Raw genomic sequence first — 19,263 nt, 5'->3', positions numbered from 1 at the left:
TTGAAAATACCATGCAAGTTGTTTTATGGAACCTATTGAGAGCTTTCTCTTCCTTTCTTGTTTTCTACTTTTCATTTGGGATGTGTTGACTAAAGATAGTCTATATTATATATTTCTATCTGCCCCAGTTTGGTGTATTTCTGACTTGGGCTGAGTACAGCCCTACCATTGCTAGCTCTGTTAAGCCACCTAAGATCTGCCTGATGCAGCACAAACAAAATGTTTGCTTAGGATTCAATTTCAAGAAGGAGCAGCTGCTGAGTTATGATAATCTCTTCCTCCGTGATGCACATCCCCACTTGTTCCGCTGTTTCTCAGCCAGCGCAGTCTCATTTCCTCACCCAGTGCCAGGACTCCTGGCACAGGAGTTGGTTGATTGATTTTGGACAACCTGGTAACTTTTCAGTTCCATGGTTCTCCATTTTCTGCTTAAGTTTTCTCTTTCGCCAATACTCTTTCTACCTGCCCTTTTTAACTCTGGCTGCATGCGCTTGGCATGGGCCCTGGAGCAAGGAGTAGGAAGGGACCCCTCCCGCATCTCCGTCTTCATCCCCAGACTCACCTCCAGCTCTCGGAGCTCACCTTGAGGAGGCTGTGATCCTACCAACACTGTACTTCCCTTTGCAGTCAGTCCATGCCAATGAAAGTGTGGGCTTTTGGAGCCTGCAGCCTTCAGCAGAACCTCTTTGAGATGGGGGCACATCTCACATATAGCTAGCGTGTCTTTGTCATCTGGCATTACTGCAGACTGCAGTAGGTAGGAGGCATAGCTAGGCACCCTTCTTCTTCATTTTTTAAGCAGGAGGTGGATCTCCTCCATGTTATTTAATCTTCTTTGCTTTTCCTACCATTTCCACACAGAGGTATCTGTGGCCAGGAACACTGCAGACCGGACAAGAGAGTCAGCATTGGCTCCATTTATTCTTTGCTAAATTCATGAACATCGTAAAGCAGTCCAGGCTCTTTCTGTTGATGCTTTTCCTTCTCTTGACAACTTGGCAGCCTCATGGGCAGTCTCTGTGATGGTGGCCAGTGCCAGGAGTGTTGGGGGCCTGTTAGGGGCGAGCTGTGGTCTAGATACCTACAATAATAAGTTGTTAGCAAAACCTTTATGCTTATGCATTGGATCGATATTTTATTTCTCAGGCATCAGAAATGCACTTACAGTTGGCATTAAGCTGGAGAAAAGGTGCCTGTGGGTATAAATGTAGAAGCAAGTTTGTTTTACCTACAGCTTGTTTTAATGTTAATACTAAGCTACCACGGTTGAATAGGTTAGACTCTCTTTAAGTCTTGAGATTCCCATCCACAACTACTCAATCATAAAAATAAGGTTTCAGGACTGGACCTATAGTACAAAGTGTCTCCTGTGGAGTGAGGCAAAAAAGGAGGGTGCTTATTCCACTGAAAGAGTTAACACTAAGTGAGTTTGACTGTCTTCTGTGTTAATGCAAGGCTTTTTGTCCAGCTATTTTTAGTCTGTTCCAGCAGTGTATCCCACTGTGGTCTGGTATGCAAGAGCTTTGCTGTGAGGTTTGCAAACACTTGTATTTCTGTGTTGTGAGAACAGAGCGTTTGTGTGTTATTGGAGCGTGTGTTCCTTCGGCGACTGAAAGGAAGGGCAGACCGCGCATGTGATCCATGCACATGTTTATTGTTGCCTGTGAATAACCATGTACAGCAAATGGGCTCTGGAAGAAAGCTTGTTAGCAGATGTCGTCATGGCCCTTCCAATTTTATAAATATGAGCCTTGACATTTATATTTTCCATATCCAGGGCTTTCACTAGCCAGATGTTCTGAGGATTGGCTCCTTGGAGCCTTTAACTATGACTCCTCATGGCATATTGTCTATCGCACACAAAAAAAATAAAACCCTATTTCTGGCTCCTATCAAACAGATAAGAAGGGAAAATGCACTGAGTACCCTCAGGTAAAGGGAATTCCTCTAAATCTGAAATGCACTTTAACACAGCTCTACAAAACTCTTTACATTCACTCAGCTGAAAAATAAGTTGTCTGGTTTAACAGGCAGAGAAAATTCAATACACAGTAGCGCTTTTACCCTGCTGTTTGGGGTGGGTGCAGAGTGTGGTTTGTGTTAAACTCGCAAGGCTGACTGCAGTTGCAGACACTGTAAGAAGTGCTGAGTGGGCTCATGCCCAGGGTGAGTGGGATTCCTTAAACACAGAAGTGGGTAGTAAAGCTCCCTAAATTGCTATTCTCGATACAGAGGTTTTTCCTTTAGCAAGTGTTGTGTTTTCCCTATCGAGCGGGGTGGCGGCCAGCTCCACATTCAGACTCCTACCTTACAGCGCTACTCAGCTGACAAAATGTGGGTGTTTCCATCTTCTTCAGAGCAAACTGAATTGCTCCCTCGGCTGGTACAGCCAGCACGGACCCTGCAGGGAGCTTGGACCCCTGTGCACGTGAGGCTTGGAGCTGTTGGCGTCAGGAGCAAGACGTTTCCCCGCTGCTCAGGCTATGGAAGGAGCAGAGACCAGTCCGTGCCGTTCCTGCTCCTTGCGCTGCACCCATCAGGGAGAAAAGTCAGTAGAGTAATCTCAGAAGCTGTGTTTGGGTTGAAGATGGGACCTCTGAAAGGAGATTGCTTGCTGTCTTAATGGCTGTCTGCTTCTCTGCCCCAGGGATACGCAGATGTGTTGAAGAGATCACTTACCATCTAAAAGCCAGAACAAACCTTGTCAAACACTGCAGCCCTAAGTTGGACTTCTTATATATTTGAGTGATCTTCATATCTAGCAGTATCTAAGCCCCAAAAGATTGCAAATCTGCCGTTCCTCAAGGTAAAGCTCCAGACTTAGCAGAGCTACATAAAATCCATAAAATGTAAAAAAACTTCATCTTCCAGTGAAGGCACTTGAGTTACCGTAAAGAAGAAGAAATACCTTTAAAATTCAGTAGAAATGCAAACACACAACACTGTCAATGCTAGCCCAAAGGAAAAGGGTAAGGGATTTGGGGTTTATTTCTGGTTCTGCTATTCCCCTTCTGACTAGTGAGCTTCATGCCCTGTGAAACTAAGTGAAGAAAAGTATGACAGGGAGGAAGACGACGTTACTGTTGTGGTGGGCAGCTGGCTTCTAAGAGGGGTTTAACCACAGTTATACTGTGGTAGCGGGTTTATCTGAGAAGACAGATTCATTGTAGAGTGAAACGGGAGGAAATTTGATTCCCTGACACTGCTGGCAGCGCGGGCTGCGCTGCGTGCTGAAAACCCAGCAGGACCCCAAAGGGCAGCTGTGGTCTGAGTCCAGTTACTCACTGGGATGAAGGAGAAGTAGGATTTATTTAAATTCACTTGGGTTTAATGCTATAAAAGCTGGGTTCCTGCAATTATGAAAATGCCAGGCCAAATTCCGATTTCACTCAGATCTCCTCTTTACAATTCCTGAATAACTTAACTGAACAAAGTAAGCATTATACCTGGGGCCTGAGCCCACAGCGCTGGAAGGCGAGGGAGCCAAGCCTGTCGCCTGTGAGCTTCTGGGTGACAGGGGTGCCTCACGTAGCAGTACCGTGGAGAGACGTGGTGCGGACCGTGGTCACAAAAGCTCAGTTCTGCAGAGACACTTCAGGGTCCGGGTTATGACAGCCGGCAGGGAAAGCTTTTGCAGCCTTTCCAGCCCTGCAGGCCAGCAAGCAGCTTTTTATGAGCCACCGATGGCATCTCCAGGGTTTTGGAGGGTTTGGAAGTGCTTGGGGAGAAGGAGTTTATGCTGTGGCTGGTATCACCGTGGTTGCTTTGCAAGCAGGAGGAGGAACCCAAACCTTGTAGGCAATGCAGCAATTTAATGTCCTTGGTATTTCTGCCTGGTAGATATGCCCTATGAACCTTTTTTTTATTTTGAGAGTGAGTCTGTTGGAAAGAAAAATAAGCCAGTGCTTTTGTTCAGTGGAACAAGCTTGAATTCAATACTGCTCCAAATAACAGGTTCAAAGATCTGACCCAACCTTAATTATTCTTACTAAGAGAGACTCTGGAAAAATACAAGCAGTGAGCAGGAAAGCGAGCCCAGTGAATTAGAGAGAAAAATGTGATACAGACTAAGCGGAGAGAAAAACTCTTATGCGGAGATGGAAAAAGAACAGGGAGAAGGAAAAAGAAAATCAAAATCAAATGCAAAAATGCAGTATATTGGACATCAATTCAAGCCAGTTTATATTTTGGTTGTTCGTTCTGTTCCTTAATACATTGCACAGGCATCTTCTCAGCTGAAATAATTGTGTGTCTTAGAGAACAGTCTTGGAGAAAATAGTTAATTTGACAGGATGTTTTAGGTATTTCCCCACTACTGCCTCTTCTAAATCATTTTAAAATCTGGAGGGGAAAGTCGATATCTTTTACAGTGTTTAACCAGAAAGTGACAGGGTCAAATATATACATCTTTATGAATGTATGTGTTCCCCAAGCACATCTAAACATGCATGGTTAATTCTGTGCATCTGCAAAAAATATTTGAGCCATAGGGCCCACACAATGCCAAACAAACACTTGAGTGCACACAGCAGAGGGCAGACTGAGTCACTCTGCTTCTAATTAATTGAAAGGTTGAGCCTGACAAAAAATACGGATTATTATTTTGATCACCCCAAAAATGCGAATTGTTTTGCGTGTGGGGCTGTATTGCTGAGAGGAGGCAGTTTGCAAAATACAGACAGAAGACAGATATTCTGCTCGTGCTTGGGATTTGGTTCAAAACCACCTGATTGCAGCACCATCAAACGAACCCTTTACGTGTTGCGTATCAGCAGGTTGCCCAAAAATCTTCACCGATTGCATCACTGGCAAGAGTTTTACAATACTAAGCCCATCTGTGTGTGCACCCTTGATGTTCTTGCTTACTTTGGCTGTAAAAACTGCAATCGTTATCTGTCCAAGGAGCAGTGAAACAAGTACTGGGTTATTTGAGTGGTGATGATGAGTGCCTTAATTGCACATACAAATCAGGTACACAGCCAGATGTGTGCAGTGGGTGGGGGTGAGTTTGTGGATGTTTTTGAGCCCACATCACTATTTAGACTATCATAAACACATCCTGGCTCAGATATCTGTGCAGAACTGGTGAAGCAAAGGGCTCTGAGCTATCCCCTCTTAGCAAGGGCCAGGCCCCGGGTAAAACTGGGATGCATTATCCCAGCTCTGTGATTGCCTCGTCCCCGTGCAGAATCACGGGGGGATATTCTTAGGATATTAGAGAATCATCAAAGCATTTCTTAGAAGGGCAAAGGAAAGAGCTAATGTTGTCATCTCCTGCGTCGGGACCACCCAGACACTCCACAACAAATCGTGGGTCTTCAGCTACAGTATCTTGAATTATTGTTCACAGGGATTTTAAAGAATTTAATTTCTTTTTTTTTGCTCTTTTTTTTCCTTTTTTTTTTTCTTTTTTTTAAAGGATGACATGTAGTTTCCTGATGGGCTGGTTTTAATAAGGTCGAAATCTTTGTTGTTGCCAAATCAGAGAGGAATATAACATCTTTAAGTCATTAGATGGGAATGGGGTAATTACTCAGAGGGCGTGCTTCAAAGGTTATTGGTTTTTACAACGTTCTGTGTTTTTACACCATTCTGCAGTTGTCTGGAAAGGAGCGGCAGGCCTGATTCTGCTGGTGCCACATGTGGGTGCAGGATTTGTATTTGTAGGGTTTTCCTGAAGGATTTCAGGGCCGGCGGTTGAAAAGGGCCGTACACAGTCTCCTCTGGGAAAGAGGGAAAGCTAAACCTGACCGCGAGGTACAGGAAACTTTCCCACACGCTGAAAGTTCATTTCAGAAAAGGGCCCTCGGGCTGTGCTGGAGTTGTTTCTCACCTGCTCCTTCCCTACCTGCTAGATGCATCCTCGTGTCCATCACTGTGTCCCCACGGCAGGGGACCCTCAGGCTGCATCACTGTGACAGCCAACTCCTCTCCTCCTCTTTCCCCGTCCCATGCAGCAGTCCCCACTGCCCCTGTCCCTTCCCATCCCATCCCCATCCCTTCCTCTGGCCCCACAGCAGATGATACACTTTGCCTTAACAACGTGACCCACCTGTGGCTTTAGGATGCCCCTGTAAGTGCTGAGCCTTGCTGCAGGTCAATGTCACTCCAGGGCTGAATTTGTCATCACGGGGGTATTTTGCAGGTGGCCTGGGCAATCGGGACCTGCAAATCACAGTGAGATCCTGCAAAACACTTCACGTTGGGTTAGTGCCGGTGGTGTCACACTAACGCTTCAAGGTCTTGACTCAGATCAGAGTCAGGGGAGTAATAGAAGTGAAGTGATTTAATGAGGTTTTGATGGTTCCTTGGTGGGTGACATGGGGATAAAAAACAAATCTCCTAGCTTCCAGCCCATGGCCCATCCAGAGAGCTGGTCAAAACTGCACCAGAGGCATTTGAGCTGGATTTCAATGTTGAGCCTCCTCCTGCTTACACCAGCATGGCCTCCCTGGAGCCACTGGGCCAAGTAAGCCAACTTCTCCTTCATGTCAAAGCTCAGAGCCAAGACACCAAAGAGGGGACACCAGGCCCTGCCATGCCCATTGTTGGGGAGCTGCTATGGGACCGAGGAGGGGAGCTGTGTCCCCACCAGCCGCTGCTTTTTGTGCTGCAGAATCAGCAGTTTTCCTCTTTCCCACCCTGTGGCCCCATCCCAGTTTAGGAACCTGTCCTTACCAGTCAAAGGCCTCACTGGGGCTAGAGCTTGGCTGGGGTTCAGGAGACCTGAATTCCAGAGACAGAGATCTTCAGAAGCAGGTCATCTCACCTACCTTAGAGACATGCCTTTGGGGGGAGAGAATTGTCCTCTTGAGATACCTTGTTCCCCATGAACTATAGTGGGAACACAGTCAAATAGCTCCAACTATAAGCCTGCATCTGAGATAGCTACAATTAATTCCCACCCTTTAAATCCTATTAAAGGCCCGGGCATCTGAAGGACTGCCCATGATTCTCCTTTATGGCATCTTATGGAGGTGCTGCTGGCAGCCTTGGGTCCTGCGTGTTCAGGAGGGGATGGTGCCTCACATTGCTCCCCCAACCATCCCATCCTTGCGTGTCCTGCTCCCCACCACCACCCTTACTGCACTTGAGCACACAGTGACAGTGTGGCTCGGGGTCCTGGCATGCTTGTTCATGGCTTTCTGTCCTTCCAGAGCCAATGCCTGGTGAAACTTGTGCTTCCCTTTCCCTCTTTTCCCTCGATACCCTCTTCTTTCTCCTAGAGATAAGCCCTGACAGACATGGTCCTAACAAAGAGCAGGGCTGGGGGAATAGACCTCTGTCAGCCGACATGCACTGCTTTTTGCCTCTGCACAGGGGTTGGAGGCTCACAGGTGCCCGCTTCAAGGAGGGGAATTGCTCGCTGTCAGTCTCTAGAGGAGCCAGAACGTTGAAATAAGGCTGGATCGGAGCTTGACATTCCTCTTAGGTGGAAAGATGGTTCCCATTTGAGTCTCGTCAGAAGGAAAGCTCAGACCAATGGTGACGGGTTGTTGAAATGCTCCCGATGTTGTTGCCTGACCCCTCTATCAATAGCGTGGCTGCAGCTGCCTCCCCGTGACTCTGCGCCTGTGCTGCTCGCAGAGAGGGTGGATGCTTGCAGTGTGGAAAATGGCCAAAGATCTGGGCTCCCATCAACCCTGGGGTAAAGGGAAAATAGTAGAGATAAGGCTTTTCTTTGGCTCATCCCCTGTCTTCTCTGTTGGCCACAAACCAGGGTGTGATATTGCTTACTCATTCAGACATGCAAAGGCAGTTTACTACACTACGGCAAATAAGTAGTGGCCTCCTCTGGACCAAAACTGGATTCCTTAATCAGATCCAGGTTGGATTATAATTTTTTTTTAATGAACTGAACCTTGCGAAAGTATGAGCCTCTTGGACTTGATCCCACAAAGGACTTTAGGACGTGCTGAGTTGTAGGTATGTGAATACTAGCCTTGCTGGAAGCACTCGTGTGCTTGCAGTGCTTAGCATCCTGCTACTCTGGGACCAGAAGACTCAGCATCCTGCAGGATTTATCCCTCAGGCTGCAAGAACGGTGTCCGTAAGGAAGGAAATGATGAAGAGAGAGATGAAGCTTGGGGGGAACAGAGCCTATGCTGATCTAAAGAATCCCTTCCAGAAACACATCAAATAATAATATGAACATTGCAGGAGATGGGGACTTCACATTCCCTCTAAGAGGTTACTCTAGTGGTTTTCACAGTTAAATCCTTGTGACTTATTTCTAGTATGATTTTTTTTCCCCCCCAATATACTCTTTTTTCCTCTTGGTTGAGCACCTATTCTTTTCTTTCAAACGTGTGGTCAGACTTCTTGCCAGCCAGCTTGTTTACATAGTGTAACGGGTTGGTCTCAGCACTTTAAGCAGATGTATTTTTCAAATCTTGATTAATAAATTTTGGTGACATAAATAGGTCTGGTTAGTTCCAAGAATAATTGTCTTCACTAGCAGAACATTATTTCTGATCACCAGAAAAATAACGTGATAAACTCCTTTCACATCTGTTCATTAAATGAAAAGGAAAAAAAATAGGGCAAAATCTGTTTGAAAAGAAACAGGAAGCATATGCTTAATATCACTTAAAAAAAAAACTAGCCATCATAAGGTTAACATCAAATCACAAATGCAAAACAGCCATTATTGTATTTACTCAAAAATTTTCTTTCCGTTTACTAGCTCTTTAGGTTTTTAATTGAAACATGCATTTTTTCAGGGTTCAATCTATGCTGGCACATTGTCTTGATAAGCGTCTTTCATCAGATGCTATTGTAAGAAAGGCTGTCTGAGTCTATATTTATTTACATTTATTAAAAATAGTTGTCGTGTGTTTATATAGTTCCTTTGATCCAGAAAAATCCCCAAACACTTTGTAAGTTATGCTTAACGGGGTCACTTCCTCCACCCTGAACAGAAACCGTGTTGGGACTGAGGCATGGCAGCAGATTAAAAATGCATAGAAATATCACCATAATTCCGTCGGTCCTCACCCCCTCAGAGCACCATCAATTTTCTATCAGCTTCAGAACAGTTACTGGGACCATAAAGGTGATTTGGACTTTGGGGACAAAAAGTCATGAAAAGACCATCTTCCTAGAGACTGCGTATTTTTCATGCAGTTTCTTTTGCTTTGCAAATAAAGAAGCAGTTGTACCTACTGCACAAAGCATAGGGCTGGCAATATCTCAGCTAGACCTACTGTTTCCAGTTTTGGGCATCTTGCTGCAGAGAAGACATAGATCAACTAGGCAGAGCCAGGGGAGAGTAGAAGAAAGGATGGAGGGAGAGCACCTGAGGACTTGCGGAGAAAGGTGGAGGGAATTGTTTGTTTAAAAGACAGAAGGCTGAGGTAAAACATGGTTAAGTCTTCAAAGCATGTGAAAAGCTGCGGAGAAGAAGGTAGGAATAAACCTGTCCATGGGGACAGGAGAAGTCAGAAACTTGCGCTGTAGCAAGGAAAGATTTGATGAAACATTAGGCAGTAATTCTGGATATCAGGAATGGTGAAATGCTGGAATAGATGTCCGCAGAGACTCTGGAATTGCTGTCATTGTAGGGTTTTTTTGAGATTGGATTAGACATCAATGTCAGGAAGGGTTTAGATCTTGCTCCTGTCTTTGGGACAGATGGGCCAGAAAGTCCCTCCTGGTCTTATTTTCTGTGATTCTGCTGTGGTGTCACATGCGGTCAGATGAACCTATATGGTTACCTATATGTCTCTGAGTATTTTAACTAGAAAAAAAGAAAGTCCTTTCTTTTATGGAAAAGTCCTTCTCTTTTTCTTATAGAAAAAGAGAAAGTCCCTGCTTATATGGATAAACCAAGTCACACTAAAAATGAGTTTGTGAGCTCCTTGCAATGTCCTTGCAAGCTAAGCCAGAACAGAAATTCCCCCAAAGGCTTGCATGTGTGTTTGTTTTATTTTTCAGTTTTAAAATGCTCCCAAATCATCAAGGTGCTTCAGCATGCCCCCAGCGCAGAGGACTTGAATCGTGTAATTCGATTCACTAGGGTCTGTTCACAAAGCCTCTGCCTGGGGCCCCATTTTTTGGGAAAGTTTTACATGTTCTAATGATGGTAAGACAATGTATGACTAATGCACTGATTTGAAAAACTGCCCTATTATCTGATCAAAAGTACAAACTCACGAATATGATACCGCAGGTCATTTGGCTAAAAGATACCTGGAGTCTTCCAGATTTTTAAAACAATCCCATACACAGAAGCAAAAAATAGAGGTATGAACAGTGGAGCCAGTGGTTGCCTGTTCACCACAGATCATGTGGAATGTTTTATTAAAGATATTTTTATCAGACACAAAAGACTGAAATACAGAACATCCTGGGCTGGCAAGAGAAGGCGTGATAATAATTTAGATTATTATCCCTCAGATCTGTGGTTCATTTTTATTATTCTCTATGTTCATTTCAGGAATGATCAAAACCTCCCTGAGGACAATGGAAAGTTTCCAGTTGAGTTCAGGGGACTCTGCTCCTGCTTTCATCCTTAGGAAAGGTTGGAGGGTCAGTGAGATCCTATGTGCACATGCAAACATGCTCAGAGGGAGTTTGGAGAAGTCATCTCCTGACACCAGGGCCACCTCTAAGATTAGGTTGTGTCTAACCTGGCTATCTGGGGCCCCTCTGTAATGGCTAGGAAGAGAAAGACCCCGAGCAAGAGTAAGTACCCACTAGAGACCTGCACTGGAATGAGGTGGACCACCTTCTGGAGAGGTTTCTCTCCCCATTTGCTATAGAAACAGCCTAGTTACAGACTTGGAGATTTTACAAGGAGTTTTGTAGCATTTGGTAAAAGGGATCATTCTCTTTAAAAATCTCTAAACCACCTTGGCAGTCGACTAGGATGCTAGAAGTAAAGTTGCGTTTAAGAAAATGTCTTATATGGATAAACTGTGATTCATTCATGCTGTTAGCATGCTTTGTACACATTAATGGAAACACGCTCTTCTTCTCTTGTGAAGCACTTAAGGATTTTTTAAAAACAAATAACCCCACCTAACAGTATTTATCTTAACAAGGAAGCCTTTATAGAAATCTAATGTCTTGAAACCAGAAAATGACCTCACTGACTGAGGAGAAGAGTGGTCAAAAATTCTCAAGTCTTTTGACAGGATACCTTGGGATTTCAAGTAAACTGTAGGGGTTTTTTTCCCCAAAAAATACCTGTTTTCAAGGGAGGGAAAAAATCAACAAAAAACCAACAAAACATTTCTGGCAGTTGACTAGAAAATGGAAACATCATAAGGAAATGTAAAATGTTCATTTAAGGCTGCTTTAGGAATCCCTTAGAGGTAGGGATGGGCTGATGAATGGGCTCGTGATTCTTTTATGGGTTCCCTGGCCAGCCTGTGTCCCCCATCGGACATCTCACCCAATGCATCCCTGAGGTGCAGAAAGGCTGTTTGCGCAAGGGACATTTTAGCCTCACTGGAGGATCAAGCCCATAGAATGTGTCAGGAGCAGGACACACTCAAACTGCAAGTCTAAATGGCATTTTGGCAATGTTTTTTAAATTGAAATTGAGAACCAGGCCCTCCTTGCAGTTTAGAATTTAATTTAGGGCTAAATTGTGTAGCCCTGTAAAGTGACAAACGGTAACCAAAAGATGAGTACAAGCACCTACCCATACTTACTTTAGGGAACTGGTACAGGGGAAAAACCCCAAAATTGTGATCCCACTCAGTGTTGCCAGATCTGCGCACCACAGCATCACTCAACAGGATACATGAGATCTGGATGAAAAGTTGGAGCATGACTGCATTTCTGTTGAATTACTCAGAGCATGTAGTACCTAGTTTTGTCAGAGGTAGGCTTTAATGATGCCTTGTATTCGCCTTGGGAAGGCCGTTCATGCTTGATGTTATGTATATTGCAGGAGCTTGGATAGGCAGTGCCCAATCTGGTATCATTCTTGCCAGTGCTAAATTAACCGCTCAAAAAAGCTGGACAAATTTGAAACAGCGGCATTAGCTTATCCCGGATCCACTCTTTGTATTAAGTGACTGAAGCGATTTTGATGCAGTGTGGCAGAAGCTCTAAAGCTGTGTGTCTTGTATCATCAGTTCAAGACATAAACCAACCACTCACCATGGGAATTTAGATACGAGCTTTCTCCAGCAAGGCTTGATTTCAGAATCTTCTGTTTACAGCGGTTTATTCCTCTGGAATGAGCACCGCTTCTCACTGTCGAAGACCTAATACTGGTTAGATGGATTACCCACTCCCACAAAGCAATTCCCATGTCTTTAATTCTAGATTGCCTTTGCTTTTTACTCTAATTCATTGTGCACTAGTTAAGATCACGTCTAGCTACAGAACAGCTATCCTGCCCAGAAGATGTGGTGACAGTATAAAGGATGAGGCAAGAAATGAAATGAATTATCCCAAAACCCGGGGTGAAGGGTAATGTGCAGTGATTTTCTACTGGATTTGATGCTAACTCACGCGTGTGTTTACCAGTGCCCTCTTCTGGGTGGACTCTGATCTTCTCATAGTTTGTGATTGACTCAACGCATTTGAAGCATCTGAGCTAAAAGCTATCTTGTTATTGCTTAGACAGAAAAAGACAAAAGCTTTCGGTGCTACTAAATTCTATTTCTGTGCAAGAATCTGGAGCAAGGTATTGTTCCTTTTATCTGATGTTATGCACGATGCAGCCTTTTTCTTCCAAGGTCAGGATCTCAGATACTGTATCTAAATATTTATACGACTGCATAGCTTCTTACTCCATAAAAAAAGTATTTGACAGTCATTTTCAGTGCCTCCAAATCCCCTTTATGGAAGATTTAGAAAGTAACACAGTGAATCTGCAGGTATTAGTGTCACATCTTGTTTTCAGGGGAACTTGTCTTTTTTATCCTTGCTCCACAGCAGAATGCCTGGTTTTTAAGTCCAGAATCCACCTTGCACAGCCTGCACGCTCGGTTGTGCTGCTCTGTGACAACGGGTGGATTACGGATCATCCAGTAATGGATGCAATGGAAGCATTTTATGAAATGGAGATTACAACTTAAAACTTCCAAATCAGTTGTAAGTGAACCTTTTTGACCTTCAGTGTCATGGGAATCATGATGAATTCCAACCTGCAAATCCAAATCAAAGTAGTAACGCAACCTACAATCAATAAGCTATCACACCCCTATTCAGGCAAATACACAGACAGGGAAACTTCACACTGAGTCTGGTTTTGGCATTGTGATTTGATCCAAAATGGCTTAAAGCCAGGGAAAGAAAGGAAGCTGCTTGGTCTCCTGTGCTCAAGGTTATCAGTTGTGTAAGGGGATCCTGAGAAATTATTTATGGCTTGTGAAAAAGGGGAAGGACGTGTTTTGTGGCCCCTCCTGGACATAGTATCCAGTCCATGGTGAGTAAACATGTCTCTGAGACATGACAAATTTTGAGACCTTTGGTGGCAAGAAGGTGCCTACGAACATAAGAATGAGGTCATCCTGGGTCAGCACAAAGATACATCTATCACAGTCTCTGATGCCGGCCAGTAATGGATGCTTAAAAAAATTAGTGCAATAAGTTAGCTACATCAAGAGTGATCCCTCCTTTGGCTATATTCTACCAGGAGCCAGAAGCTGAGGGACATCCCGAATCAGAGCTCTTTCCAGATCATCACACTTGTCAGCCCCTGGGGCTCTCCCTGCACGTCTAATGAGTGCAAACGATAATAATAATTGTGATTGTCGTCGTTGTTACTGCCACGTAGAAAGGCAGCTCACAGAGTGGAGATAAGGGTTCTCCTGTTTAATTTCCTTCTCTTGTGTTTTCTTTTAGCACCACCACGTTGCCTTCCTATATCAGGATAACCAATGGCTACATCACAGTCAAACCCCCCATTTGGATTTCAAACCGGCTGGATCAGAGACCACGTTCAGATCGCCCATCCCAGCCTCAGCCTACAAGCTCAGCTTCAGCCAGCATTTTATGGCCATCAATAACTTCTCCTCTCTGCGTGGCCATAGCTTCTTTTCTCCTGAATCTACTGCAGCCTTCCTGACCACATTAGTATTACATACAATCCCTTGGAACGGAGAAGAGAGATAATTTATGAACGAATTGGAGGTTAAGACAGCAACAGTTACAAGCTGGACCTTCTCAGTGAATCAGTAGTGCCTTCTAGCTGATTTTGTCTCTTTGCCCAGATACATTTTGAAACTCTAAAGCTTTATTGTAACACTGACTTACATCTTCTTTTTGTAGAAGGATCTTTATTTCCCATAGTGCTATGGGGTTTTGTAAAATATACATGTTCATATAAAGAAAAAAAAGAAAAAGAAAAAATGTATTTATTCGACTGGTAAACTTATTTTTCTTGTTGTATAGTTAATAACATCCCTATTAATCAGTAGCGATGGTGAAACAGATAAATTAATATTTTCTATATTTGTTTTCTAACTGACAACTCTGCAAATGCCTGAACTGACACCAGATTAATGGCTTCTTTGTTTCTTTAACCATTACTTTTTACAGCAACTGTTCAATAAGTACATTTCTGCTGAACTTCTTTATTTTACTTTTTTTATCTCATTAGCATAGCTTACACTGAATAAAGCAGATCCTGCTTTCTGTGGCTTATGCCCATTAGAAAAATAGGTGCATTCTTAACTCAAGTTAGCTGCTACAACCTAAAACCCCAGTTATTTTCATATGACTTAGTAAGTCATTAGTCAAGATAACCCTCTAAGTTCCCCTGTTGTCTTTAACCAAACTATTTAACTTCTTTGGAAATTACCAATTTCCCTCTTTGCCCTGGGATTAATTCATTAGCTAACGCAAATTAAGAGCTTGTTCTTAATAAAAAAATCGCTTTTAAAGTCTGGAATAATCCCACCGGAATTATTTTCTTCTCTCCCTCATCTTATATAAACACAAGCCTACAACCTTTCCCAGCGTAAATGAGAACAGAACTTGGTCTGTCTATAGGGTATAAAGACGTAGTATCCTGTTAATCTATAAAACTTCTTTGTACCAGTGGTATTAATGCAGATGGACAACCTGGAGGGCAAAAAACTTCTACAAATTCCTCTTCATCTTGCTATTATGATGCTTGAGCTGGTATCTCCATGCTGAATTATGCTTATCCAAAATCTGTTCAATACCACAGGAACCAAATTAACCCCTGTGTCATGGAGACGTACAGATCGTTCCTCCATTTGTAGACTATGGTACTTCTGTTGACTTAGATGGAAACGTTATGACACCTTACGCTCACTGAAAAATTTACTCCCTATCCAAGCAGCTACTTTTTGTGAATGTGATGAACAGCATCTATGGGGAAAAAAAAACAGTCCATCTTAAAAACTATTATGTTTAATAACGCACGTTGCATTTTTTTCTCCAACAAAACACGATGAAAAATCCCTTTGGATACAAGAGTTTCAACCAGAAAATTAATTTTGTTTGAAATAGTGTTTGTATTTCTGTCATCTACAAACCAAAAATCCAAAATATGCGATGAAAACATCTTAGTTAAAAAAGACTCAAAAAAACCCAGAAAAATACAATGCAAACTTTTCTTTACGAAAAAGCAGTGCCTTTTCACCTTGAAAAAAATATCAGATGATAATGATGATGATTATAATAATAATACTGATAAAAGTCTGACTGAAAACAGTCATGTCGCTTTCCCACCAGCCCTACAGCATGGTCTCCAGGACTGGAGAGATGATTCCATGCAATCTTAAAGTCTCTGCAGTGAGAAACGGTTTAAGGTTCATGGTTTGTTTGTCATTGTACCAATTAATTCAGGAAAGTAAGTTAGGAAATAATTAGACTACAAAAGGCACATAGTTTTATTTGAAACAGTGATGAAGTACTGAGCTTTTCCATCCTGCATCCCAACCCATTGCCTTGCAAAGGCCAGGGAGAATACAGGTAACTTCTTTTTTACTTACTGCACACCATGACCTCCAGCCTTTGCTCTGTTTTTGACAGAAGGTTGTGTAGATTTGTGGTCAGTTTAAGTGGGTACAGCAGACAGTGCTATAAGCTACCCCTATTTTTTTCAAGCACGACAGTTGATAAGGCTGAATGGAAAACATTGAGTTTTGCCCCAAATGTGAGCTTCAAGCACTCCCTGTGCATACTTTTATATTGTGTATTTTGGCTAGCAGAAGATTAGAGATGTTAGTTTTGGACAGAAGCCATTCACCTTGCATAATATTTATTGCATGGGGCTGGATATTGGAAACATATTTTGAGAACTTTCATTTCGGTTTTATTTGAGTTATTACCCTAGAATTGCCTTCATTTGAATATAATGGCTTAACAATTCAACCTTAATGCATTTAAAAAGACGATTGGTTCTCCTGCTGTATTCAAGACAGAGATCAGAACTGAATTATAATGTCTTATTTACAAAAATGGAACTGGAAACAAGGTAGGCAAATCTTAAGGGTGATGATAAGTCACATAGTAAAAGTGAACAGCCAATGAACCAAAGCCCATTGAATTTTATTTGTTGTAATCTGATCGAATCCAGAAATGATTCTGTGGTACCATCCCAGAAATAATTCCAGGTGTTGGAAAACTTGCAGTGTAAACAGACAAGACCACATAAAGATAAGGGAGAGAGAAAAGAGCAGAAAACAGGAACAACTTGTCCAAGACTGTAAGGAAAACCACCAATAGGACCAAGACTAGAAATTACAGTTCTACAGTTTCCCAACCTGTGGCTTTCTCCATAAGCCTCTGGGGCTTTTTTGAATGTTAGGAGCACACAGATATCTCCACACTCACAGCTGTCATTATACCGCACAGAATAGTCACTCTGTTCGTCACCGATGAGGTTTTTTTCTGAGTCGCTCCTCCAATGGACAGTAATATTCAATATTCATTAGCTCACATATCACGGTATGTTTGAATATCACAGTATGTAAATAGCTTGGCTATCAAAGTATGTTTTGACATATTTGCCTGGCATTTTGTCTGTAATTCCTGTGAAATGAATGAATGTTACTGGAGCTCCCCGGATTTCCCTTGCGCTGGTGCCCCGTCTGTGTCATGCTGCAGGGCAGGTGTCACAGCAAGGTGTCTCCTGGCTTTGGGGCCAACACACTTGACTTCTGCCACCTAAAAGCATCTAGCTCACCCAGTCATCTGAGCTTCCTCTGGTTAGGGGAGAAGACACAACTTACAGTAAATATAAGATTAAGTAGCTTCCCATAGATCCTAACTCAGGAACCCCACATGAATGGCTTCAGCACAGTTTTCTAACCAAACACTTATTTTATTCTGTTGTCTTGCCCTAAGGTATGGCTTAGGGTAACTTTTTTCAATCCGTGGCATGTAAGCATAGCAATACTAGAAAATGAGACCCTCACTGTGATTGATAAAAACGGATTATTTATTAATCAGCTACAGCAGCCCAGTGTTAATTAAAATACACTAATACTGGTTAGCACAGTTCTATGCACATCCATTGCAATGGATCATGAGTTTAAAAAGTGTGCATCAGATTTGATACATGCTCTTGAAGTAACACTGACTACCAGCTTCATGGGACTTCAGTTTTCTCCGTGGGTTTCTCGGAAAACTAGGAACCGACTGTTTTCTTTCTCTGAAGGAAAGCTCAGATTCCGTAATCACAAGATTCCTCAGATTTTATTTCTCCAAAGGAAAGCTTGTGATTCTGTAATCACAAGATTCCAGGAGCAGGAGATTTAACAAAGATATTCATGCCCACTATATATAATAGCAAACACCGGTGATACTAGTTACCTCTGAGAAACACAATCAAGAGAGTCACACAATGTCTAGCAATCAAGGACATGATTTTGAACGTGTCCAAAGCTGAATGTTCGCAAGATCCATCTTTTCAACGCAGCTACAACTGACGCCAATACAATTCACATCATTATATGTAACTGTAACGTTATAAATGAATGCTAATTATCTGCCAAGCTCTTGCCCTGGTGGAATAAATATCCCATACCACCAGCAACAGATCCAACTTCCACTCTTTCATTGTTTTAATACTTTTCTTGCCTATGTTTAACTATGGATGCTATATTAACATGCATTGCCACTTGAAGAACCAGTTAGTAAGCTGGGACAGAAGGTATTTTATATTTTATGACTGATGTAGTTTCTCTGCAATCCCTCGGGCTGTTGAATAATGCAATAGCTCTTCTGGCAATAAATGATGAACATGATTTATGAGAACTATGCTTTATACAGGTGTCAAAATCTGCTTTGTTGAACTTCCCTTCCCATTCCTCCAAGCTCCACTGTAATTTAGGAACACCCAAGGTACAGAGTTGTATATTTATCTAAGTTCTTCAATATACAATTGTGGAGAGGGAGAGAGTAGGAAAGAGGAAGAACTTAATCTATGTTTAGTGCATTGATTAGTCAAATGATATGACCCAATCATTACCATATACCACTGTTAGGGAGGAATTTCCCATCATATATTTATGTTAGAGAAACCAAAGTGCCAAAGTTATTATCTCAGCATAAATGTTATCATTCCAAACTTTGCTTAGTACCATATTTCTATATTATATCCAAAAAGCATATGGGCTTGTCATATCTTTGAAGTGATCAATGTTCCATGGAGTGTGCTAGAGTTCAGCTTCAATTTAAGCTTGTTTCGGCTTAACTGAAGCTGAAAGATAATTGCCTAATTTTGAGACCATAGGGTGTACGTGTGTGTGTGAGTGCATATGCGTGCATGTATGTGTGCACGTATGCATGTTGTGTGCATGTGTTTTGTCCCAACCCAAATGCAACCTTTCCTGTGACTAGCTTTTCAGGAGGCACCTTAATCTAGCTAAAGGCAGAGAGGTCTTTCCAATAAGTAGTCAATACTTTTCTTCTACAGGAATGATTAACCTTCCTGCAGAGTCATGCTCACACTGAATTTTAAATTGCATGTTTGTCAGTTTTCAATTCAAATGTATTTCAAATATTTTTTCCTGTTCCGCCTCCTGCTTTTGTGAACTGTTTTGAAGAGTGTAATAAAAAGATGCTTTCTAATATTATTTTGTCAAAATATTTTTGTAGCATAATATATTAATAAAATGTTATTATAAATCCATAGCATAAGAATCTTGTATGTCTAGGTTCTTTCCTTTGCACTGAAAGCTAGGGAATTACTGAAAAAAGGGAACATTCAGTTTGCAGAGCTTATGCATGCTGCTTCTCTGTTGCCCAAGACCAACATGAGATGGAGGAAATCATACTCTGGGGAAGGTTCCTCATAAAACGATGTGGTTTTGTCAAGGC

At 42.4% G+C, this 19,263-nt stretch overlaps 1 protein-coding gene across 1 annotated transcript in view; it reads left to right on the top strand.

Annotated features, from left to right (window-relative positions):
- Positions 1–18,997, top strand: part of TRABD2B (TraB domain containing 2B) — a 300,442-nt gene extending 281,445 nt beyond the window's left edge. Inside the window, exon 7 of the mRNA XM_075508725.1 lies at positions 13,810–18,997. Coding sequence (XP_075364840.1) covers positions 13,810–14,032 — 223 coding nt within the window. The 3' untranslated portion in view covers positions 14,033–18,997. The remainder of the gene's footprint in view (positions 1–13,809) is intronic.
- Positions 18,998–19,263: the final 266 nt, after the last annotated feature.

This window comes from Mycteria americana, chromosome 7 (genome assembly GCF_035582795.1).
Source record: "Mycteria americana isolate JAX WOST 10 ecotype Jacksonville Zoo and Gardens chromosome 7, USCA_MyAme_1.0, whole genome shotgun sequence".
In the NCBI taxonomy this organism is placed as follows: Eukaryota; Metazoa; Chordata; class Aves; order Ciconiiformes; family Ciconiidae; genus Mycteria; species Mycteria americana.
The sequence above is the reverse complement of the archived record's forward strand: the minus strand, read 5'-3'. Positions and strand labels throughout refer to the sequence as shown.